This window comes from Orbicella faveolata, unplaced genomic scaffold, assembly GCF_042242905.1.
Source record: "Orbicella faveolata isolate gen_17 unplaced genomic scaffold, um_ofav_v1 contig_13, whole genome shotgun sequence".
In the NCBI taxonomy this organism is placed as follows: Eukaryota; Metazoa; Cnidaria; class Anthozoa; order Scleractinia; family Merulinidae; genus Orbicella; species Orbicella faveolata.
The window spans coordinates 27,490,982-27,516,311 of NW_028301540.1; the positions used below are offsets into that span (position 1 = coordinate 27,490,982).

The 25,330-nt window shown below is 38.7% G+C and overlaps 2 protein-coding genes across 2 annotated transcripts; both read left to right on the forward strand.

Annotated features, from left to right (window-relative positions):
• Nucleotides 1-7,975: 7,975 nt before the first annotated feature.
• On the forward strand, nt 7,976-14,551 carry LOC149115858 (polymeric immunoglobulin receptor-like; the record flags this gene model as incomplete). The annotated part of the gene is made up of 5 exons (XM_089285724.1): nt 7,976-8,189; nt 9,387-10,025; nt 10,927-11,256; nt 11,761-12,027; nt 12,724-14,551. Coding segments are annotated over 5 exons (1,797 nt in total), but the record flags the coding sequence as incomplete, so codon positions are not given.
• Nucleotides 14,552-15,530: 979 nt separating this feature from the next.
• Nucleotides 15,531-18,898, forward strand: LOC110064882 (histamine H2 receptor-like). The gene is made up of 2 exons (XM_089283862.1): nt 15,531-15,830; nt 17,458-18,898. The coding sequence occupies exon 2, from the start codon at nt 17,648-17,650 to the stop codon at nt 18,653-18,655; it is 1,008 nt and encodes a 335-aa protein (XP_089139988.1). The 5' UTR covers nt 15,531-15,830; nt 17,458-17,647; the 3' UTR covers nt 18,656-18,898.
• Nucleotides 18,899-25,330: the final 6,432 nt, after the last annotated feature.

Consider the following 25,330-nt stretch of genomic DNA (forward strand, 5'->3'; position numbering starts at 1 on the left):
GTTAACGTATAGACAGATAAACACACACTGGATCAAGATCAAATCGTGTACATGCTTTATTACTTTTTACAGAAATAGCTTATTTTGAATTTCATTGATTACTAGGTCAAGGTCCATTAGTTCTTCGCCTTTTCTGACAATTGTTTCAGGACATTGAACTTCATTGAAGTCATTGTTCTCTGAATTGACTCTTTCACTGAAGTTTTTCCACTTGAGACCACTGGGACCATCATAAACAGCATGCAAACTTCGCTCTTGCAGTTGCTTCGCTTCAGCGATCTCACCAAAGCTATCCATTTGAAGGGAAGTAAGATATAGACTGGTCCAAGGCATCTTTGCGAGATCGCTCACGTACGCTTCCCATGACTTGCCTAACTTAAATCCAAGAGTATTACACACACTACCAGCGATCTTCAGGACATCGTTGAGGTTTATTTTCTCCACCGCGTCATCTCGGAAATAAAACCAAGCGTCTTCACTATCCATCATAAGGCAGAAGTGCTGTCTTTGACTGGGATGTTGAATGGCGCAGCCATTGCAGCGGGTTACTTTTTCATCTTGGATCAGTGCGTCTAGTATGGTGGCGTACGTTAGCTGAAAAACGTGGCCAATAAGACTGACTCCCCTTTGTCGATGGACTTGTTTCACTTCATCTACCGTAAAGAAAAGCGTGGTGTTTGATTCGACTTGCATGTTTAGAGCAGTGTTTTAAAGAATATGGCAGAGAGCGAAAAGTTTTGTTTTTTTTTCTCAGCAAACGAATTGCGAGAGTGATACTGGAAAACGCGCTTTTATTTTGAAAACATAATAGAGTTTGGAATACACCAATCTGTGTTAACTATTGGTGGGCAAGTTTGGGCAAGCCTTTTGTTTTCATTGTACTAGAGTGACGCTTATTGGTATGCAGGAAATCTAAATTAGTATGCAGGAAGGCAGGGGAAGGCAGGGGGAAGCAAGGAAGGCAGGGGAAGGCAAGGAAAGGCAGGGGAAGGCAGGGGAAGGCCGAAATGAGGGTTAATTCCCAACATAGTATATTACTTACTTTTTTCAACATTATCGAAAAGACCATCAACAAAAGCCCCTCCAATGCCTTTAACATCGGTCTGAACTAGGTAACTTATTAAAAGGTAGGGCTGAAAACACGGTATTGATTTAAGGGTCAGGTCTTAAATAGGATATCGAATTTTTTGAATTTATCAAAAAGAGGGTTGACAAAATCACAGATTTTGGTCTTAAATAGGGTTTTGGGAAGAGGGCCGCACACCTCTGCCAACTTTTTCTGAGAATATCCTCCGTAGTCCCTCCCCTCCCCCCCCCCCCGGGGGAAAAAATCCACACCACACTCGCTGTTTATACAAGAAAGTTAACTTTCATTCTAACCACACACTAGTAATGAAGACTCCGCGTAATGTTTCATTGCAAAGGAAACACTTTGCTCAGTAAAAATGTAGATGTAGATAACATCAAACCTTAGACGCTAATAATTCAATGTGTGTCGCTTTTTGCACAAGTTTCAAATCTCTAAGGTGAACACGTGTGATTTTGCAAACTTCTTTGTTTCGAAAACAATCAATTATTTGGAGATATGAACTGTGCCGACAGCGAGTCACGAATAGCATTAGTTTTGAATAGATTAGAAGGTAACCTGAAAATAAGAATATTTCCATTTTGATTTACTTCGAAGCTCGATAAACATACACATTGACACACTGCGTTTTGAAAGCCTGTCTCTTTGCAAAACTGATATTTCAGCGCCATTTTTCAGTTACGTGTCACAAGACCAGCCACACTGAAAGTTTTTGACTACTATTCTCTGAAGGACAAGGCTTTTCCGGCAAAATGAGCACGTCCGTTCTGCGTCAGGGAATACGTAACCAAATTTGCATAATGATGGCCCAAAAAGGGTCCGAAAGCAACTGAAAATAAAGACGTTTCAACAGAATTTATTTGCTACCTCATATACTAGTTCCTTTCTATATTTTGAAGTCCAGTGAAAAATATGCAAAGAAGAATCGTACTTTACAAAATCGGCGTCATCTTGTTTCCAAATGCAACGGGCCCTCTGGCGGTTTTTAAGTCTGTTTTAGAAGGGGTGTAATATGGAACAATATACTGTGGACCTAATGTAACTTCGGTTCTCCGAAATATATATATCTGTAGTCTGTAAACATGCGCTAGTAATTAGTGTATTTTGCCGATAAAATTTAGGAGATTTAGATTTATCGCGAAGCTCCGTCGACTGAGAATATATTCCCTGATACCTTTGCTCTTGAGATCAACTCAATTAAGGTTAATTGAAACAAAATAACGGTCTTCCCAAGTCTATCTGCAACTGAAAATTACTCAGGATATTCCAGAAGTACACATTTTACTGGTATGGTTTGTTCGCATAAGTGGTCTAAAGCTTTTTGGGAGTTTACTTTGCCGGTGTGCAAAAGACAAATCGAATATGTAACTTCGAAGTAAGTTGATGTTCAAGTCAGCGCTTGTTTTATTTTCGTTCTTTAACTAAAATACTTAAAAAAGATATTACTTCTAGTATTTTTGTGACAGTACAATAGACCGCAAAGAGACACGTGCAAACAGTCTTTAGCAATCATAATTCAAAAACAGTCATTTCTGTCTCTATTAGTATAATTTGTAGACAGGTAAAGGGACATTATATGGCAAGCTCCCTGAGCGGGCAAGATGAATCAAATCCTGCTCTGTGATTGGCTACCCGAGCGGGCAAGATGGAGCTATCTTGCCCGCTCGGGACTACCCGCCGTGTCCCGCAAGAAAAATTTCCCCGAAAGCCATATAATAAAACAATCTCGGTCTCGGTCCATAAACACGCAAAAAAAGAACTTGGCCAATATCCAGCCATCTTGACCGAACAAGCTTGGTCAATAACCCATGTATATTTTCCACAATTTCTCAGCCAGCAGTTAAGGTATCAGTATAGTCAATTTCCGATATAAAATCACATTGACACGATAATTGAGGCGTGTAAAGGAACAAACCAAAAGCCGAGGCGCAAATTTCGCTTCGTTACGTAAAATTACTGAACCTTTTATTGTATGCCGCCGTACCTTAAGATAATATTATCAGCAAATTCTAAGCCATCAGTAAATTTTTAACATCCAATACCTCAGCTATCAGTAAAAACATGAAAGGGTCATTTATCAGCTGATAATGAAAATTTAACCAGCTATTGCTTAAACGTCGTGCAATCCTTTCTGCCAAAACTATTTTCATTTTAGCGCGGTTTCGATGTCGTGAAGATATCTGAACTACAACTTCGCATGTTATCAGTTCTCGACGAGAATGACTCAACCATGCATCGTGGTAAACGAGTAATATAATAGTGGATCTCCACAAACCCGTCTACCAACATTTCACAGAAATCTGGCGTTATTAACTGGTTGGTCGCATTAAAGGGGTGCTTTAATGAAAGAATGACTCACTGAGCTTGTGTTCGGGCCTGAATAAGGTGGTCGTAATGACGAAGTAACCGTGTTAATTAAGGCGGGGCTCAATTTCTTCTGTGGATAGCTAGTTTTAGTTCCTTTGCGTTAAATCTTTAATTGTGATTTGCAAAATGCACGAGAGTGCAGCCCAAGTGAAAGTTAATAGTGTTAAGATACAACTTTGTTTTGATTTCTATTTTCTCGAGCACGCTTAGCTCTCAAACCATCACCATGGCCTCGAGACAGTGCAAAGGGTCAATCACGTTTGACAAGTGTTTGGAGGGCTGCCCAATTGCCCGCAGGGAATGTGCGTCGTTTCATTGATATAAAATCTCCCAGAGTAAATATTTTCGTCTTGTTAATAGAATAATTGACAAGCAGAGAACTCATAATAAAATAGCGGCATGGTATAAATGCCCGGTGACCTACCCTATGTGATCACCATTTCGCACAGCAGCAGTATTTATTAAGTTTAAGTGGGTATACTGTAAATTGAAACATAAAAAATCTTTTGCCGGTGGCTGTCTTCAAAACAATTGGAAGGACGGGGGAAGGAAGCAGGCAGAAACATTATTTTATTCATGTCCAGTTTATCTGAAGCCTTGCACTCCGCTGTAAGCACAACTTTGTAATCAATAATAAATGTCGTTAGCAGCATGCTTCACGCACTCTCTTTTAAATTTTTCAGCAGAGTTCATTATTTCTGTGACAATTTCCTTCTCTTCCGTAAACTGCTCTCCCCCCCCCCCCCCCCCCTCCCTCACCACCACCTTTGTTTTCATAATCTTAAAGCAGACATGTTCAGACTTCGAAAACGAAAATATTTAAGAACGAATCACGGACCTGCAAAATGAAATCATTCTGAACCTGTGCCGACAAAGGACGTGAAGGCGGAAAGCGCCCGAGCAAGGAAACAACATGCTGGGAGACATGAAACTTTACTCAGCAGCTTTTTCACTTATAGCGCTGTTGTCAATCTCAGGTAAGGAACGAAAATATGAGGAAAAAAGGCTAATGCAACTGACTAAGTTAATATAGTAGTTACATTAAAATGTTTGTGTGCATATGGAGACGGAAACCGCACAGTATAGGTTTGACCTCTAAGCAGCAGTTCTGTTTCCTTGTAGTTCCTGACCGACCGCGAAACTTGGCTAAAGCGAGGTTCTTTAAATTGTTGTTCCTTTTTCATCCGCGGTTCTAAACTAGACAACATTAATCACTCGAAATTTAGCATGATCTGATGCCAAATCCTTCTCTTTGACGGCCTGCTTCATCGAGGTCTATAGAACAAATAGAAGGCTGTTTATAATTTCAATGTTCTTTACTTTTTAGTAACACATACTAACGTCCCGCGCTAGCTTTTATATCTGTAAAATCGTTTTGATTTCCGATCGAAAAAACATTCTGATCAAATCCGTTAACATAACATCAAAACACGACGGGCAAACTGCCGATTATTATTTTTCTTTTTCACTTCTTTACAACATATGTTCATCGTTTCAATTTCCAATCGTCGTACATCCGCATTTACCTCTCGAACAGTTACACTTCATAGCGCAGAAGGCGCACACTGAACGCAAACTTAGTTCGAGCGTATGTGCTTCGGCTACAGAATAACTGCTTTTGGCCTGCGTGCAGTTCTAATGGCGAATCTTTCACGTCGCAAAACAAGGCTCGTTACGTGAAAAGAAAGTATAAAAATTTATTGAAAGCGTTTGGCGTATAGCAGGGTTGACGCCGCTGTCTGGGTCACGCCCATTGCTGTTCGGTTCGAACCACAACTTATTTGATGTGCCGTCTGAGTTTTCAAGTCGATTGTCGCCAGTAATCTCGGCGAGTCTTCGCCGCAAATACTTTCAGAACATACCGTTCTAAAACTATTAAAAAACAAATAGGGTGTGTTATTTTGATGCAGTGCCTAACAAGACGCCTTGTCGAGAAAGCTATGTCTTAGGGGTTAATTTTTCATATGCTGTTAAAATAACAACTGTTCAGTTCTTGCCCGTCTTTCTTCTGTCACTAAACCGATTTTCCGCTTTAATCAGTGTCAGGAGAGGCAACTCAGGCAGGAAGTTGGTAGATTTTAATACTCTGAGAAGTCAGTAACGGACCGACATTGCCACGCACAATTAAACAGGTGGACTTATTATCACATCATTTGCGGCATATAATGAAATTTAAGGAAGCGGCGCCGTGGTCTGGCATTTTCGAATGGCAGGTGATACGTCAATTTGATCGATAATGATTGTTGCTTTAGCACTTCCTAAGTGACCAAGGTGAAAGTTTGTTTCGTAATAACTGATATTTACATCAGAATGCAAGTATTTAAATACCTCAGTAACAGGTTAGTTGGAACGCACATAAGCGAATGTGACAGTCGTTAAAACAAGGTCATTAATTCATTCCCAAGCCACAATTCATGTACATGTTAAAATTCGGGAAATTTATTGGTTTTGTGGAAAAGTTAATATTTCACCGACTCACTTCACATTGCAAGATATCATTCGATTCGCCAATGTAAATCTTTACTAGGTATCTTTAACCTCATTGCAGAATGTAAACATCCAAGAGAAAATGTTTAAGCAATTCCAACACCAAAACTAGGTCAGACTAGAATTTTGTCATTATTCTTCAATTCTCTTCAATGATTGCTTCCAACTTAGGAAGCAATTAGTCACATAAATTTTACTATATATAGCGACAAGTGCAACGATGCTCCCACTCTTCACAAACAGGATGTCTTAAGAAGTGAAAATGTATTCATGTGACCTCTGATGTCAAGAACACTTAAACACCACGTGTAGAAAAGAAAATGATTTACTATCGAACCTATCAACTGGTCAACCGGAATTTTTTTTCCCTTCACAATTGGTCTGGCTCTTTTGTCCTCATATTCCTGAGATACCTTGAACGCATGGTTAACGTAGAGGTGGTATCATATTTAAAATGTATTTCTTTTAGGTGTTTAATTAGGTTGCTTTGTATAAGTTCCCACTGAGATAATCAGGCTTTTATATACCACTCCTTGTGAATATCACACGACTTGACGCTGACCAGTTTACTCGTGGCTGTTTTTTCCTTATTGTTTATATCGTTGTTGAAAATAGCGTGTGACATTTTCTTATATTCTTTGGCTTGTAACCTGTACTCAGCGTGTCTCAGATTCTTGTAAATAAACTCGATCATTGCTGGCGGCTCCCTCCACTATTCGCTGTATTACTTGTCTCCTCCAATTATAAGAGAAATGTTTTCTATTCGGCTGAGCGGAGCGCAATAGAATAGAACAAAGGATAGAAACAAAATTCAGTTTTCTTCAACTCTTGTCCTGTGTAAAAGGGTACAGGTAAAGTCAGCATACGAGCCAAGTGGCCCAGCAGGCTGGGGCTTATCCCGGTTTCTGTGGTGTGAAGTGACTAGGAGTATTTCTACTCCCCCCTGGATGGGATACTGGGCCATCGAAGGGTTACCCCCAGCATTAAGGTCGCCGGCTTGATAATCAAAGAGTTAAGATAGAACACCTTTCTGACAAAGATATATACCGTTTGGCATCCTAGGGTGCGAGGACGAGTTATTTGTTAATCATACTGTGATAATTGCTAAACAGTAGTTCTTGTAGATGAGAGCAAATCTCTCCCTGCAATTAAAGTATTTAATTCCAAAATTAAAACGATTCACCAGCTTGAGACAATGATCGCAAAAGCAAAATTAATAACAAATTGAAAGCTCACAATATGAAATGGGGCAAGAACAAAAACAGTTAGACTGATATAGAATCTCGTGTTGTTGCTACACTGTGCTGAGTGTCATATCTAAAAGTAGAAAAGAGTTAAGAGGAACTGATGTGTGTGTATGTAAATGTAAGATGTTCCGTGTCTGTTTGTTTATGAATTATGTGCAGTGTGTTTATATAAAATTGTAAGAAACTTAAAATCAATAGAAATTGATAAAATAAAAAAAATTAATAATAATAATAGTAATAATAATAATAATAATAATAATAATAATAATAATAATAATAATAATAATAATAATAATAATAATAAGGTCGCCGGTACCCATTTATGCACCCGGGTAGAGAAAGGCACTGTGCACGTGAGAGTAAAGTTTCTTGCCCGAAAACACAACACGATGTCCCCGACCAGGGCTCGAACTCCGCGGACTGCTCGATCCGGAGTCGAGCGCACTAACCATAAGGCAAGCGCTTCCCAACTGTTGTCCTGTGTGTTCTCGCATTATTGAAGTTTAAAGTCTTCTACCCAAATTAAGCCTTCATTGGTAACCTCATCACGACCCGCATGCGTAGGTATAAACGCACCGGTCTCCACACTTTAAAAGGCCTGAAGCAGGGACCCTGATAAAGTGCTGTTAATGGGGAATTCAGCCCCTCTCGGTGGACGTACAAAATTATACTAAAGTTTTCTTTGAAAACCCCCTTTTGTTTTTAACAGATACTAAGACCATCATTCCTGAGATGAAAGCAGTCCCCGCCAGTGTAGTAGCAAGACAAGGTTCTAATGTCACCTTAAAAGTTTAACGGCCAAATTATCAAAGAAGATACCAACAAGAATGTTAGAGTGGAGTATCACTGGCGAAAAGAAGGTAGAAAAGGGACCTTTTCTCTGCAAATTACAGGTGTTTCAGAAAAAGATGTTGGTAAATACGTCTGTAAGGCCAGTGTAAGTGACTTTGGAAAGACAAACGTTGATGAAGATTTCATAGAATTGTCACTTTACAGGAAGGGTGAGTTTCACTTACTTATGTTATTTTTATGCAAAGTTCTTTTAACTTACAGGAACAGCTTAGCAGATGGCTCATGAGTCCAGTCCTCTCAGTTGTTGTTGTTTTTTTTTTATGAACTAAAGATAGCGACAAAAATGCCTTGTTCACAATACTCGTTAAATGACGGCTCTATTCCTATTTAAAAGACACATGTTAGATTAACCTTGAATTTAAGTAAGACAAAATACCTGGTTTTTCAACCACGACAAAAAAGAAATTATAATTTACATCTCTCTCTTAAACTAGCAGACCGGTACCTAGAGCAGTCTTCCAGTGTTAAATATTTAGGACTCATTATTGATTGCTCACTGTCTTGGCACGACCATATCGATTATATAAGTAATAAAATTAGCAAAAGTGTAAATGTTATTGCAAAACTAAAACCCTATGTGACATCCCAATCCCTAACAAGTATTTATTATGCACTTATATATCCCTATTTAAATTATGGTTGCGTACTGTGGGGTAATAATTACGAGGCTCCATTGTCACAATTGGTGAGACTACAAAACAAAGCTATTAGAATAATCAACAATGTGCCACTTCGTGAACATATTACTCCCCATCATGTAAACCTTGGTCTTATTAAGCTTCCCGACATTGTTAAATTATATACCTGCCAGCTATTTTATGACCACTTGATTGGTGAAAAACCGTCTAATTACACCTTATCTCTGGTATCTGAGCAACATAACTACGTTACTCGAAGTGCATCCCTACAACACTTAAATCCCGGTTTCTCCAGAATAAATATAAGGAAATTTTGTCCTACTGTTATCGGATGTTACTATTGGAATGACCTTCCTTTATCTATACGTAACTTAGCGACTAGAAAACGTTTTAAAAAAGCACTCTTCCAGTGTTATATTGCTCAGTATTGGTTAATTCATACCTCTTCCTCTCCTATGTTAAGTTAACTTTTTTACTCTAATTATTATTGTCAATTAAACAAGGGCATCTAATTAGCTTGCTATATTTTTGTCCTTTTCCATTTCTCCTCTTACTTGTCTACTTTATATTTATCTTTGTAATTTTAGAATGGAATAAATAAATAAAATGAAATGAAAAAATGCAAATCACGGCAGGCGCCTCAAATCGCCCGAAAGTGGCCGGAAGGGATGTCGTATATAACTCTATCTTTCCTTTTTCTTCTGCTAGTGCTGAACGTTACGACCACGCAACAAAACATCACGTTACATGAAGGAGGCTCAGTAACTCTTCAGTGTCAAGTAAACTTTACGGAAGCTGACGACGTCTGGACATTTTGGCTTTTTAACGGACGACTAATGGAAACTATGCTCGTACAAAAAGCACGTGGTAACAAAACATTAAGTAACACAGTTGAAGAACATAGCTTGCCATTGACACTGAAACATGTGGGACTCGCCCAAAGTGGAACATACACTTGTGGCGCCAATTCCACTACCATTATAAGTGCACAGAACATATCAGTAAGCGTGCATGACGTACCTGGTCCAAAACTGAACCAATCTCTCTCGACTGTCGAAATTACAAACGGGAGAAACAGGACGATAAGTTGTATTGCAGTTTACCCCGAAGCTTCGTATGTCGACACCTTTTGGCTTTTTAATGGAAGTCGAAAACAAACCAACAGCAAGTATGAAGTAAACGATGAGTGGCTTGGTCGCAGTGAACGATCTATTAGTACGAAAAAGATCAGTTTAACTATATATAATGCTGGATTGAATGACAGTGGACAATATTCTTGCGTTCTTAACACTTCACATGGCTTGAGACTGAAAAACTTCAGCGTTCATGTCGTTGCTGATGCCAATGGTAAGTTTGTTTATTTATTTATTTATTTATTTATTTATTATGTCTGCCTAGTGGAATTCCATTCTCTGAAACCTTCGATTTCTCGAGCCTCCTCATCACTCGTGTCGAAAATGTCGCATTTTTGGGATTTTTTGTGCAGTCTACTACTACTGGTGTAAACTCCCAAGCGGTGATCACTTTCAGTGAAGCAACAGGGGAGATCTTATAATGAGCTCATATCTCTTCAGAGAAAACATGGGGTTTAATTGTTTTATTGCTGTTCGGCCACTGTGTCCAGCGGCAATAGCCTAGCTGGTTCTCTGTGTAGGGTTAATTTCGTGGCACTAACGCCGAGAGGGACTAGAGAGGACATGTCAGTTTACCTAATAGCAAACGTCAACAACCCAGGTCACCAGCCTGCGGCTTCGATAGAGTTCAAAGATAACTGAACTGTAAATATATTATTGCCGACTTGATGAACTTTCATAACTATATACAGTAAAAGCCCACGTGTAAGAACTTAGATGTTTTTGAAGTCTGGCAAAATAGGTTCTTGTATTTTGGAGTAGTTATTGGCAATTTAGGCTAAGTAGATTCTTTCTTAGGTTCTTAATTTCTATGAAGGAGATATAGTTGATGATTACTAAAAAATAATATAAAAACTTGGGTTTGGCCTTAAATACATAGTCTGCCAGTATTTATTTACAACTGTATTATAAATTTGCAGTCTCAAAGTCACACTCCTTGGTTAAATGTTTATCATAATTTAACTGTAACCCACATATGAGAACCTGCTTGATCTTGCTTGGCTAAACAGTTTTTTTTGGTATCAAAATAGTAAATTTCTGCCAGCAGTTTCTTAAGCCACTCGGTTTTTACTCATTTGTTTATACTGTATTCCTCTGGTCTCTCATTTGGGCAGGTGTCGATGGTATTATTCCGGTGCTCCGCCCAGTCCATCCCAACGTGATAACTAGCGGAGGTTCCAATGCGACTTTAACGTGTCTAGGTCGCGAGGTAGACCGCATCGATACCATGGTGTCATGGAAATTTAATGGCAAGGAAGTACAAGAAAATACCAACAAGAAAGTTACTGACATATTTCGGAAAAGAAGACGAGGAACTTTTTCTCTACACATTACGAACGTTTCAGAAAAAGATGTTGGTAAATACACGTGTATTGCATATGTCGCTAACTATGATAAGCTCGACGTCGCAGAAGCTATCATTGACTTGAAGTTATTCGAGAGCGGTAAGTAAACTATTTCAGCGCCCTCGATAATGCACGAATCGTATTCCAATATAGAGACCAATATGCTTGCTCTTACTTTGCGTTTTCGTTTATTCTTTTGAGTTAATGATATGATGCAAATTTTCCATGAGCCAAATGGTGGTAAAAGACCTGCAAGAGTAGCTCATTAGATAGTGTTTCGTGCCATCGCATGGCACGCAATACACGCACTCTTCCTCACAAGCGGGACGGGTAACAATAGCTCTTTTGAAGCCTAATAGCGTAACAACAAGGCGCTTAATTACGATTTTCCCAGGCGTAAGTCAGTTAGTAGTGTTTTTACTCGTGCAGGATCGAGTACCAGTTCATTGGGACGTGTCCGCTATGGGCTACCTCCATGTCTAGTGTCAATCATGACGCGTCAGTAACCCATATCCCGTGAGCCGGGGAAGGTCTTTGGTTTTGCAGTTTTCGGTGTTCATACAAAGCATCTGATTGATTCTCTTTTTGGTTTAACAAATTTAGTCGAGTGGCCGAGAGGAACATACGCTATACCCATGCCGCACAGTGGGTGTCCAGTGTCAACGGAATTCTCTTGGTCAGAGGGTCTTCTTCGACAAGACACAGAAGACTCGAGGCCATTGAACAACTGGTCCAGCTCCTTTCACTTGAACGGAGAGAAGAAAGACAGTAAGATTTCACAACATTTCTGTGTAAAGATAAACAAGACAGGGAAGACGCAATGGCCAGCGGGGAAATATTGTATTTACAAAAAAGGAAAGTGTCCTTATGGTAAGAATACGAAAAAGATTTCTACAATTTCAACATGAGTCTTTAAACAGTCCCTGTGGTCTTATGTGCCCAAAAGGGCACAAAGAGCGGGATTGAGTGAGTGAAAATGAGTCCTGGCAACGGTTGCTTCTACCTTTAAGTTTTTCGTTGCACTATTCCATAGCAAATTTAGGAAACAAAGGACTGTCTCTATTCTTAACAAACAGGCCAATCCACCTCACCCAATTCCAACCACACTAGAACTGTATTACTATTGCCCATGTGATGCTGTAGGGTAGGTTGGCTGCTGTACGAATTTTCTGTTTATACTCTCACATGGAGAGCTTCAGTGAGATTAGTAGCCTGCTCAAGACCCCGGCCTGTGTATGAACCCAGACCACACAGTCCACAATCCAGTATCTAGCAAGTATTCAGCTGTCATGGTGATCACCTTTATTTGTTTGCCAATCTCTTTCATTTTCAGTAGAATGCCTGTGAACTAGCTAGGTGTAGCTAAGCGCATCGACAGCTATAAACATGCAACATTTCTTCTTTTATTCCACGGTGTCAACAAACTCCCAATTAAGGAGAACCTATAATCATGAAGTGTTAAATATATTTCCAAAACTCCGGCCAGAAAAAAAGTACCTAGCAAATGGAAAATTACCTATTATTTGACAAACTTATGAGAATCAATTTTTTTTTTTTTACTGACAGGATTTCGTGAAGGCTGGATCAAGTGGGACGATGAGGATACGAAAAACGATAACTTTGCCAGCGGTGTCCTACCAGACGGTACTTACAGCAAGGACACTGTTATACATTTCTGCTGTCGGTCAGATGGATCAGCGGAAACACCAATCGAACTTCCCATGCGCGAACCGTTCTTCCTTTTGAAACACTCAAGCAGTTGCCAGGCAGTACTGGGCATGCGTGTTACGGAGGAGTGGATATTCTGGGACTGTGAAGACCGCGAAAACAAAAATTCATTCGATGGAGAAATTCCACAGTCTTTCATAGCAAAGGATATTAGACTTTACTTTTGCTACTACATCAAAAAGTAACCCTTCGAAATACATTTTGATTACCCCTTTTTTCACTTTTAAGACTACCAAGACCAGTACCACATTCTGATGAAATGCACCGGGTGTCGGTAGGGCAGACCTAGAACAGCACCTGAGATAACAAAACGTAAAGACAAACTTATCCTTACAGGGATGAAAGGGTGAAGACAACGTAAAGAAAAAAAAATAATTAAAGCAGTCAATATTTGGGTTGTAAAGCTTATGTTCTCAAACGTAAGGAAACATTACGTTAATGGGGTCCGAATGAGAGTGCTGTCAGTCGTTAATACCGGAAAAAACCTCGGCAATTTTGTCGGCTCACACAATTTTAGAGTTAGATTTGACTTTGAAGGTCTCGTTTCTCAGCTTTCTCTTATACTTCCTATCTCTTTCGTGAATTTTTGGTGATGGTCAGGTTTCGTTTAAAATTTCAGCCAATTTTTCAGTTCGCACATTTTAGATCTTAGCCATCAGGAACAAAACGCATCTTATCCGTCTCAGCTGACAGCTATAAAACTTTAGAAGGAGCCACCTTGAAGGGTCAGGATGGGGCAGCAGTAGTTTACAGTAGTTTACATTGAAAACAATGGTTGCCAGTTACCAGTTAAACTCATCCAGATCGTAGACCCTCACAGGTAAAGGTCTTTATATATAGTATATGAGCTAAATGTATACATTTATCAGTAACGTAAGTGATAGATGACGGAACTTGTTATCACTCCTGTAATGTAATATTTCACTGCTATTAACTAAGAAAGCTTTTTGTTACATAAATATCTTAAAGATGTACTATACTGAAATTTAGTTAGAAGTAGAAGAACCTGGTCCTGTTTTGAATTACATTAACTGCTCTTTTTGGTTGGGCTACTTGTTCATCGCAGGTATTCCTCCAACTGTTGTTTTTAGATGCCTCCCCCCCCCCCCCCTGCTCCAAACAAACAATCCACTCTTCCAAAACCTAGTTTTATTTTTTAACAAATAGTCAGGAAACCGATGTGTAGTCGGGAATCCCCAGTTATCTGATAGCCGTACATGACATATTTCGCCGGTATACGCATTTTGCTAGTGTGTTCGTAACTGAATTACGCTCAAGAACCTAATCTTCGTTTTGCGAAGGAGTATTTTATTTTAGTCGCATATGTTCCCAAAACCAGGTAGCACTCATATTAGTTACCAGAAATACTCATGAAACAAACTAATGACTTGAACCCGGCGAAAATTTCGCCGAGAAAGTGTTTCGGTCAGAAGCAGTACATCACACGCTTTTTTTCGGGGGGGGGGGGGGGGGCAAGGAAAGACTAAATATTGAAAATTTCAAAATGATACACAGCTTTGTTTTGTGTAACGCGAATCTTGAGACATCCATTGTCCTGGTCTCTCAACTTTTTTTTTTTGCAGTGATGATCTCTGGTTCGCGTCCTCTGAAAAATCTACACCTACCTTATCAATAGCATTAAATTAAAACATTCTTATCGAGTCAACCCGTTACGTTGTTTTTTGCTTTCCATTCATCAGTCGTACCTATCATGCAAATCATAATGCATCATGGGTTGGAAACATCTGCACAACTCCCCGAGGAAAGCTCTTTAGAAAGCTCTTACCACGTCGTAAGTGCAAGAAAAAAAGGTTTTCGTAAAGCAGGACAAGTTTCGTTACATAGGTAAAATGCTCTTATTTATTAAACGAAGCAAAATTTACGCAAACGAAAATTGCTCTTTTTCTTGCAACGAGAAAATATGAATTAAATGTGTCCTCAAGAGAGACTTTTTATTTTCAGTCTTATTCATATGCTATTGTGAAGATACTGCCAAGCTCTAAAGGGATAAAAAATCCCACACGAACGTTAACAGTTAATTTTAACTTACAGTTGACTCGGGACCGCCATGTTGTGTTAGTTCCTCTGTTTGTATCGTTTCGGGATAAAATCCGCTTACCAATGACGATAAATTTTTATAGAAAAATGTTGCCGAGAAGGTTTCTAAGGTTATTTTCTTAAACACTATATAAAAGTTTGGGGATAAACTGCCACGGTTCTCACGGAAATTTTTATTTTCATTATCTTTTTCTGGTCCTTATGAGGTCTAAAGCAATAGCAAGGGACATAATCAAGGAAAAATAAAACAGCGTGCCTCTTTTGTTTCTTGGCAGCATTGTCATTTCTGAAAGCCTACTCAGGAGAAATTTTAAGAAGAAAAGGCGTACATCTGGTGTTTGTTAGGTTAGTTGCTAGAAACGATGTCCAGTTTATTTAAAGTTAACTTGAGCGGCTTCAAACCAAATATAATATTTATATACCTCAAGCTCACTTTATTGACCATGCTGGTACGTAAAACTGTCTTTTTTTCAGTTCAATAGGTTACCAGGCGTCACTGCTTATCTGCTTGGTTGTTATCCAATAGAAATTCCCCTTTTTATTGACAATGCTTCACTAAAAAGCCAGGCTTTTGTTTTGCTTTTTTCAATCCAGAATCTTTTGCAAGAACAGAGTTAAACGAAGGTCGGTTTTAATAATCAAACCGTTTCGTTTCTCTCAACAGAACAAAATTATTGCTTGACAAAGGTGTGAGTAGCTAGGTACAAGCTATAGGTCGGCAAAGATTCGACGAAAATGTTTTCCTTTAATTTTTCCTCAGCTGGGTTTAAAGCTGAACAAACGACTCATTGACAAAGAAACGTAACGAAGAACTGATTGGAATCGAGAATGTAAAGATTTATATGATGATCAACTTCCATCGAGAAGACAAGCTCAAAACAGAACAGGTAAGCTTACGACGGATTTTTCAAACATTGGGCCAAAGTGATAATTGCTGCTGAAATTGTATTGAACGATATTTGCATATTCTATATATCGCACTATTTGAAGCTGTCAAAAAGCTCATTTTTTTTTATTTCAGTTCTGTTTAGATTGAAACTAAATTAAAATCTCATTTCGTTTGTAGCACTTGTAAATCTGCCTCCAACGAGGCGACAGTAAACTGTCTCGTAAACGAAATTTACAGTTAATCTTTCGTTGATGGTGATTTGCGGAAAAACACCATTTCAGGAAACTTTTCATTTCAATAATCCCGATGTTTATCATTCAGATCAGGTTGACTTTAAAAGAATTGAAAACAAGGATACCATTGTTATGTTCTAAAGAGAGTTCGAAACCATAATTGCGTTCTATTTTGGTAAAAGCTGAACAAGTAGGCGGCGTGTTAAGGTAACTATCATTTCCTTGAGGTTTGTAGAAAAAAAAAATGGGACAAAAAAAAAAAAAGTCTTTGAAGCGCTAGCGTCGACTTTTCCAAAACTCGCAGTTTTTGACCAGTGAGTGCGAAGGCGATATGTTATTTCATCAAGGTCACTCAAAATTTGTTTTCTTCGTTATTCAATTTCGGGTCTTTTCTTTTGCTCGACTCAGTAAAATCAAGCGCATTTTTTCTAAACAAACAAGAATCTTTGACTGGATGTATAACCTTACTTATAAATTAAACCAAAAATCAAAGTTAAAGAGACTTTGGAACATATTGCTCCTGAAAGCGAAATTATGGTCTTTTACAGAGGGGAAAAACGCGAGAAATTCCAGTTGAAAATGAGCAGCATCTGACCAAAACAGTTTACAACCGATGCAGTATTTTTTTAATTATTGCGCATCGAGGACTAGATAACATATAATTCACAGTTTTCAAAATTTGCACATTTTGATTAATAGAGGTCTTCTTAGTATCTACGATGACCATCGATAACAGACAAAGTGTCCTTTCTGGCTCTCTGTCTTCTCTTTCCTACCAACAGCGAGCGAAGACTGTTTCGTTTTTTTTTTTCCAGAACCATACACCAAGCTATGATAATCTTCATTTTATTCTATAATGCCTACAGGCTCAGTACCAAATATAAACCACTTGTTTTTCCCTGATTTATACCGTGGAAATTTAGAATAGGAACTCTACTATCTTTACATATGTTCGATATACTCAGTATCCCAGCAGAAAATCACTATAAAAAAGCATAGGTTATTATAAAGATTTCTTATAAAGAGTTGTCATTGAAAACTGCGAAGAATTATGTATACAACTATGTTTACATTTTCTTTATTTATTTGTACAGTTGGTGAAAGTCCGATTTGAATTCTGTTTATTTATTCGCCTTTTTTGTATCTGTTTAGAAATAAATTTCAAATATCATTCTGTTTATTTAACGAAACGTACGGGTCTGCGGTGCGCGTTTAGCTTCATTTGCGATGTTTGTATGACGTACGGCGAATGTGTCATGTACCTATTTTGGGAAAACCACATGGCCGCATCAGTTTTAGTAGTTAATAAAGCCTCACACGAAATAGGAAATAATCTTTCCATCAAAAGAGCGCCCCTGGACAGCCGTGTATAATGAAATAATTTCACTTTAGTTGACAGATATATATTACAAGTTGTTCGTCATCGTGGATCGTCTTTTTCAAAATCAGAAGGTTGAGTTCAAAGAATACTAGTTTGGCCCGCATTGGCAATGTTATGAGACACACCGTCGAGTGCAGCAGAAAGCCCTTTTGAAAAGTTTGATAACCTTCTACCGACAAAGAGCAGTATCCAACAGTAACAATGAACATCACAAGTGTATGTTTCAACATCTCCAGCAAAACTGTGAACAGAACAGGAAATGAAAGCGGCAATAAGCAAGAGATCCCATCAGGACAAGGGAACCATCTTCCTCTCGTTCTTCTGGGTGTTCTCTCCTGCCTCATCGTCTCCGCCAACTCGCTAGTGATAGCATTGGTATACAAAAATACGCAGCTGCGAACAATAACTAATTTATGTTTGGCATGCCTAGCGCTGTCCGATCTTTTATCAGGCCTTGTAGCCATTCCTTTGATATTTGCCTGCAATCTTTCGCCCATGCCAGATCGAATTGCTTCCTGCATCGCCATGGATCTTGCATCACGCTTTATCGCCATTTCGACCATATTGCATCTTCTAATTGTCACATTTGAACGCTATGTCATGATCATTTACCCCATGCATTACTACCGGATTGTGACCAAAAATAGAATGGCGGCCTCGATGGTCTTTATTTGGACCTTCTCTCTGGCTGTATCGCTCATACAGCTGATTTGGATTAGTTTTGGGTCCACCCCTGAAACTGCAAACGAACAACACAGTGACGTGATCTACATTTACAGCTGCTTTGTAGGACTCGTGGTGCTTCCTTTAATACTCCTTGCAGTCGCCTACAGTCGCATATTCTTAATTTTGCGAGTTCAACTGAAACGAATACGTCGGCAAGCGACTCATGTAAGAGTCTCAAGGGGAGCCAGGCAAAAACGGGGCCAAAAGCGCGCGGTGATCATTCTCGGGTCCATGATCCTGGCCTTTATTTTGGGTTGGTGCTCATACTTTCTGAGCTCGATTCTCTTGGACGAGAATTTACTAATGCATCTCCCGCAAGCCGTAAATGTCACTCTCCTTTTCCTGAGGTATAGCACATCTCTTTTCAATCCTCTCTTGTACACTTTGTTCAAGGAGGATTTTAGAAACGTTTTACGATCGTACGTTTTTAAAAATCCGCAGAATAGCTTAGACGAAGTTCCTTTAAGCAGCAACGCTTGTTGAGCTGCATGCAGGATTTAAGTAACGTGAAAATCTTCAACATTCATATCCAGCTCGCTAAAGCGCTCCAAACTAAGTGAAATAGGAATACAAGAAATCCATTTAAGTGTATACCAGAAAGGAGATATTTTGAGGAATAATGAAAGTTATGTAATTGGGTGTTTTTTCGTAACTAAATTGATCTGTAATGTGGTCATGGACAATTAAACTCAAGAGAGCGTTGTCTCTTGTTGAACTTTAACTTTACTTCAATTGTACAAGAACTGAGCCTATTCTACTGTCGTTACCTTTTGGTTTAGTAAGCTTTCAACCATTCCCCTGTGAGAACACTATTTAACAATTAGATTACGAGCTCGAGATTTCTATGAGGTTATAGTTGATCTAGCCGAAGGCCGTATCAACTATCGCCTCATAGAAATAGAGAGAGAATAATCTAATTTTTTTAGTAGAATTCTACATGTAACTGAAATTTCCTTCAAATTATGATTCCAATTATTTCTATCTGGTCTTAGTATAAAACTTCACCCTTTAGAGGATTCGCGTGAACTGAATTGTCAGTTTGACAGTTGCAGTTATGTAAGCGCACTTATCAGTTCCTTTCAAAATTTGCGGGCTTTTTTAATTCAAGAAACCGTAAATGTCCTCCTATTAGTCCTCTCAGGATTTTGATTATTGCATTGTTTGTAAATTTTCATTCAAAACTTTGGGGAACGAGGAAACGTTGCAATTTTGTCGGTTACACTAAGCCACCACAAAGCTGTGCAGTGACATGGAGGTATGTGCAGTGGCATAGTAGTATAGTGTGCAATGGCTCAGTCAATCAGATTGCAGCAATTGCATTAGCATACTAGTAGAATTCTACTAAAGGTAATTATAACTGTTTAGAGCCGCCTTCGATTGAGAGTCGTAAAACCAAAACCAAACAAATTACTAACCAGTCAGACTTCTCAGCCAATCTCAAACCGTAGCAGGAGTACCCGTCGGATCCGCTCTGCAAAATATCCGCTCTGCAGACTAAAGTTGAGCTGGCTGGGAATTTTAGCATTAAACAAAATCTTGCTGAGAATTTAGCTTATCGAGAGCTAGCTAGCTGGAAAATTTTTTTTGGCGTTCAAATAGCTTACATTGTGGTTTCACAAATCAGTTCCGGCTGGAAATTACATTCCGGATGCGATCACTGACTGAAGTGTGTCATTTGACACTCCGACTGCTTCACCAAAAGTTTTATTTACCAGCAAACAATAGAAGTCTGTTCTGCTGTCATTTATAGTGTGAAATTAGATCGGTTTCTTTTCCCACGTTCAGTTGCATGTTTCACCACCGTTGATCCGTTGATCCGGTCGCGGAAAATCATCGTCTGTTCTGCTTTCATGTTCTACTATGAGACAACTGGTTATCTGGTAATGACGTTTGTTGGTTCATGCAGTCTTTTCACAGTTTTGCCTGAGGCCCGGTGAGACTCCGGTAACCTCGTAATGTTTTGTAACTAAAACATTATTCCCGTATAATTTTGTGTCCAACGGTCGGTTTCAAGCGCGGTCAGATTTTGCCGACCAGTTGTTTGAGGGTTTGGCAGCCAGAGAACTCTGAGGACTCCACTGATAAATTCAAAGGTTCAGGTAAGAACTACTTTGGAGTTGAACTAGCTGAATCAGCCTATATATTTAATATTCAAAGATAATGTTTAAGCAATGTGTGCGGGAAAAGCCGGCGCAGGTTTTCAAACTGTATTCGCCACTGTATTGTATTTCAAACCCAACGGAAAGTGTAGCTTCAGTGAAGACAGTGAAAGCAAGAAAAGGCCTTATATGTCTCAGAACTTGGAAGGGTTTTCGAAATTGTCAGTGCATTCATCCACAGTGATCCTACTTCCAAGAGTAATTTCAATTCTGTAATTTTAACGACCAGTAAAATCCGATCCCGGTGCTGCAGTCGATGATGACCGCTTTTTAACGCGTCGAACGTTAAAACATGAGCTATTGAAACACATTTGCCGCGTCTTGGACAAATTGACGAGATATTGAAATGATTATTTTTTCCCGGTGTAAGAAAGTATTGTTTCCATCGGTTTCTTTACTGAAGTCCGGTCGTGTTCTTTATATAACTGAAGGCTGATTACCTATTGCTGCCTTTTGGTATCGCCGAAAATTTGCCCTGAAAGAGCTGTTGATCAACACACCTGATTGATCTAGTTCAATGCTAATTGTACTATACTTTGGAATTTAAAAAGGGAATACAAAGGCTTTCCATGTCAAAGGTCAGAAAAGACCAGAAGGCAATCATGTCATTCCAGATTTCGTTCTTTCGGTGTCGATAGCGCCAGGACAATAATGTGTAATTTAATTTCTTATGCGTTCCCATTTGTTAACGCGCGTGTTTTTCGCACATTCAGTTTCGGTTAGAGAACAAGTTATTTTGCATGCCTACGTTGTTCCCGGAAATGCAGACATTTCGCCTTATTGTCCTTCTTTTTATAATGGCACAGACAGTGATTTTGTGGTGGAACAATTATCGCGCGGTTCAGTTCATGTAGCTAAGGTAAAGCGCGAAACATGGCACACGAAAAAATAGGGGAGGGGCGTGGCACCAGTTCACGCCATTCACTAAATTCACGCTTCTGGGTTATAGTTTGATGACTTAATGAGCGGTAAAAAATTATTCCACAATTATTTTTCTTAAACAGTTAAATCCTTGCTTCTTTGACTTGCTCCAGGGAATGTAATTTTCAGCAATGTAACATCAGTTAAAATCTAAGACATTTCATTGAATTCTCTCATGAATGAGCTATTTTTGTGAACGTAGTTCTTGATCTAGATCTTACATTGAGGGGCCCGATAGTATCACCAGTTTTGTATATTATTATGTGTCCGTGGCTGTATGCGTATTTGGATGCATGTGTGTGTGTGTGGACGAGGTGAGGACGCCGGTATAAGAGGGATTGTGCAGTATGTTACATTTTCTAAAACGTATCATTTTTCAGGTGTAAAATTAATTGCGTGAACAGCTAAAGATGCTGCAAACGTTACCCGATGTCATGGACTGGTACCCAAGAAAAGATGAGCAAATTTGTCGATGAAATCACGAGATTAAGTTTGTGAATCTTTTATGCTGATCGTCCAGTGTATATTTATGACATTACATTGATCTGATTGATACATTTTGTTAACGAGTTAACGAGTAATGATGCTGTTAATAGCAATACTTTTACGATGAACGGCCTTTAACATTCCAACAATGCCGGGGTCTTTGCTGCGAACGTTTGCACTTAACTGTGTGAAACTTTTACGGTGAACGGCCTGTAACATCTCAACAATGCCGGGGTCTTTGCTGCGAAACTTTGCACTTAACTGTGTGAAACTTTTACGGTGAACGGCCTGTAACATCCCAACAATGCCGGGGTCTTTGAGGTAAACATGGTGTTACTAATCAGCACTAAACCAGGTCCCTTTGGTTGTTTTAAGGAGCTGGCATAACCCTTTATGTTTCAAAAAAATCATTAGAAATAATTGTAAACTACTAAATCGGGGTAAACATATAAAGTGTGTTGCTTTTGTTGAAATTACAATCATTATTGGGCTAGCAATGTAGAAGTAAGGCCGATATGTAGTAGTAAAGGACTTCAATATTAGTTTTTGTTCATTTCCCTTACAGCATTATATAAAAGTAATTTTGCAACAAGCATTTCTTTGGTGAAAGCAAGTTTGATCTGAATGTCTAGAAGGATTAGAGGGATCTTATTTTAAACATAAGTGTGAATCGTTTTAGATGTCAGAATGTAACGTGCCAAACTGTCACACGTATGCTGAACCTGGAAGGCATCTGAAGTATCGGAAAACAACGTGCTGGGAGACACCTTGTCCGATCCGCTTAAGACGTAAATGGTAAGTTGTATTGTTTTTAAGGGATAACATAATCAAAGTGTAGATTTTGCTCATAGCGGCAAAAATAACCACATATTGCTAATTTATCTCTAATAATAGTCAACAGACAATAGGCTGTTGAATAAAGGTCCTAAACAATGCGTTGTTTTTAATCTAGGTCAAAACGCTGGCCAGAACGTTTTTTCGCCTATAATTGCCTTGTTGGTATTAAAATGTTACCCTTTACTGCTGGCTGGCTACTTGGCTAATTGCCATTTTTCTAGCTCGGTATTCAAAATTTTCATTATGTCTGGCTGGGGGTTTTATGAAATAAAGTCGATCTTGCTAACAGTGAAGAGCGGATATTTTTTTCCCAGTAAAGTTGCTTATTAATGGTAATTGACGTGGGAGCACAGAATCAGTGCTTGGGAAGTCACATATTAAATTTCCAGTTAAAGTGTCGTTGGGTACTCCTGGCGTAGTAAAACCAAAACCAAACTACTTGCTCATATACTTTCGACACAAAACCACTCTATCAACTATCGTTTGTGTCCATAAAAGCTGAAGTTTAGAGCACAAGTAATGTGTACATGTGACTCGCAGTTTTTTTTCAGGTTCCAGTACCTTTATCGAACTGTGGATAAAAAATATATTGAAGACATCTAAAGAGAATAATCACTTTAATTTGAAATTACAGATTACAACATCTTTCGCTAGGTTTAACCTAATTTTAAATAAAGCATGTGGATATCGTTTGATGTATATGCACTAAATATATTAATATACCAAAAGTCAGTCTATTAAAAACTTTGTTGTATTTTTTAGTCTCGCGGGTAATGACTTCAGTATTACAACATTAAAACGTACTTTAGGCAAAGTACATAAATTACGTTGCATTTCAATTGTTTTCAACTTACTCCATATTTCAACCAGATCTTATTGTTATAAAATAACGTGGGTTTCCTTGAAGGATTATAAATCATTATTTATAGTCTTCAAATGTGCATAGTTAGTCACGGCCGCATTAAGCTAGCGCAGGATAAGTGACCACTTCGTTTAAAGAGAGTCGTACAGGGGGGTCTCTGGCACAGTTCACGAACGGAAAAAATAGAGGATCACGGATCACGGATATAAAAATTTCATTTTCCCGAATCACGAAAATAAGGAAGTACGGTATTCTTTTTAACAACCTGTTCTTACACTTGAAACAGTGTTTGAAGAAAGCAAAATCGCGAATGGCTAAGTTAAAGCTCTAACCATAAGAAGGACTCGCGTCTCAAAATCACGAAGAATAGAGTAGTAAAATCACGAATATCGGCTAATAATCCAGGTTCTTCACGGGTCACGCAAAACCTCCAGGTCACGAGTCACGAAGAATATAATTTCTAAATTCACGTTTCACGGAAAATAAAATTAGCTAATCAGGCATCACGAGAATACCCCTGTACGACCCTCTTTTAACTTAACAACTGTTTGGACTTAAAAAGGTAAGGTCAAAACCTGGTGGTCAGCTAGCCCGGCCCTTTTCTTCGGTTACCGTGAAAGAATGACTAGAAGCTTGCACACCCCTTTGGATAGGATGCTATTTACTCTGATACAGCAGGGAGGAGAGCGAGAGAGACATTACCTGACACGGAAGTGTCTTGTCTAAGAATACGACGCAATGATTCATTGCAGCGTTTGAACACATTCAGTGACATAATTAAGTCGCACTTACCAGTTTATCGTCAGTGATAGCTATTTTGTGCGAAACCTTTTTTGTATGGAGGAATGTCTTTTTATGCAGTAAACATGATTTTAAATCTTAAATTTGTAATTCTTGGGATGCATTCTAGCTAAAAAGTGATGACGAGGAAAGGTTGGTGGGTAAGGAAAACCAGAGAAGAAAATCAAACCAAAGTTAGTTATTCATGTTATCAAAAGCTTTTGGTTGCTCCGGTTTACTGGCCTTAAACAATTCTTTGTTTTCTGGGGACTTGGTTATAAAACAGGAGTAAGCGTTTCCAGCAAGTGAAAGCACGTAAAATTATGTACAGCAAATCCACTAATAATAAGTTAGCAAATTTGTTTATATTAATTTATGAATGTAAAATTTGTTGCGATTTCTTCATTAGAACCTGTAAACAATGGTTGAACTTCAGTGAAGATTCCAGTGGGCAATTACCTTAGAAAAATTATTTACTAGATTTAGTTTATACACTCTGCAGTCCAATCCAGGCTCCACAGTCTTTCCAATTGGAAGTCAAGGAGACCTTCCCAGTCTTAGTACTTTTGATCAGGTTCTTGAAAGGAATTGCCTGGGACCGAATCACGTGGTAATTCGGTTCTTTCATCTTTCCGCCTTCGGAGTAACGAAGAATTAATGTCTTCATCACAAATTTGTATTTGTTCATATTTGGGCTCATTGTGACATTTGACGTTGACTGCAAATTAAGAGCAAAGCGAACGGTCATAAGCGTGGAGATTATGATCCCAAACAAGTTGCGTTAACAATGGATGTGTTGTGCTCATTCATCCTCAAGGTTCTGCCGGCCATTCATACTGATGTACACATCTACGTACTCTTTCGAACATCTGGTAAAAAAGCCAATTCTTAATTGAAACTCGAACTGGAAACAGTGGGCTAACAGTCAGTCTACGGATGTGTCATTGTTCATTCCCTCTGCATTTTTAATTAGATGTTCTCAAACTCATTAATAATTCATCAAGTTTAAACAAAGAAAATCATGACCGTGGCGGTGTTTGGATATCTGATCTTAATTAGCATAGATTTTTTCGATTTCATTTCTCCGTTTTCTCCTTAGTTTTAGTTTCAATT

Excerpts from the sequence above, each read along its gene's own strand:
- LOC110064882 (XM_089283862.1), top strand. The coding sequence starts at position 17,648 with ATGAACATCACAAGTGTATGTTTCAACATCTCCAGCAAAACTGTGAAC.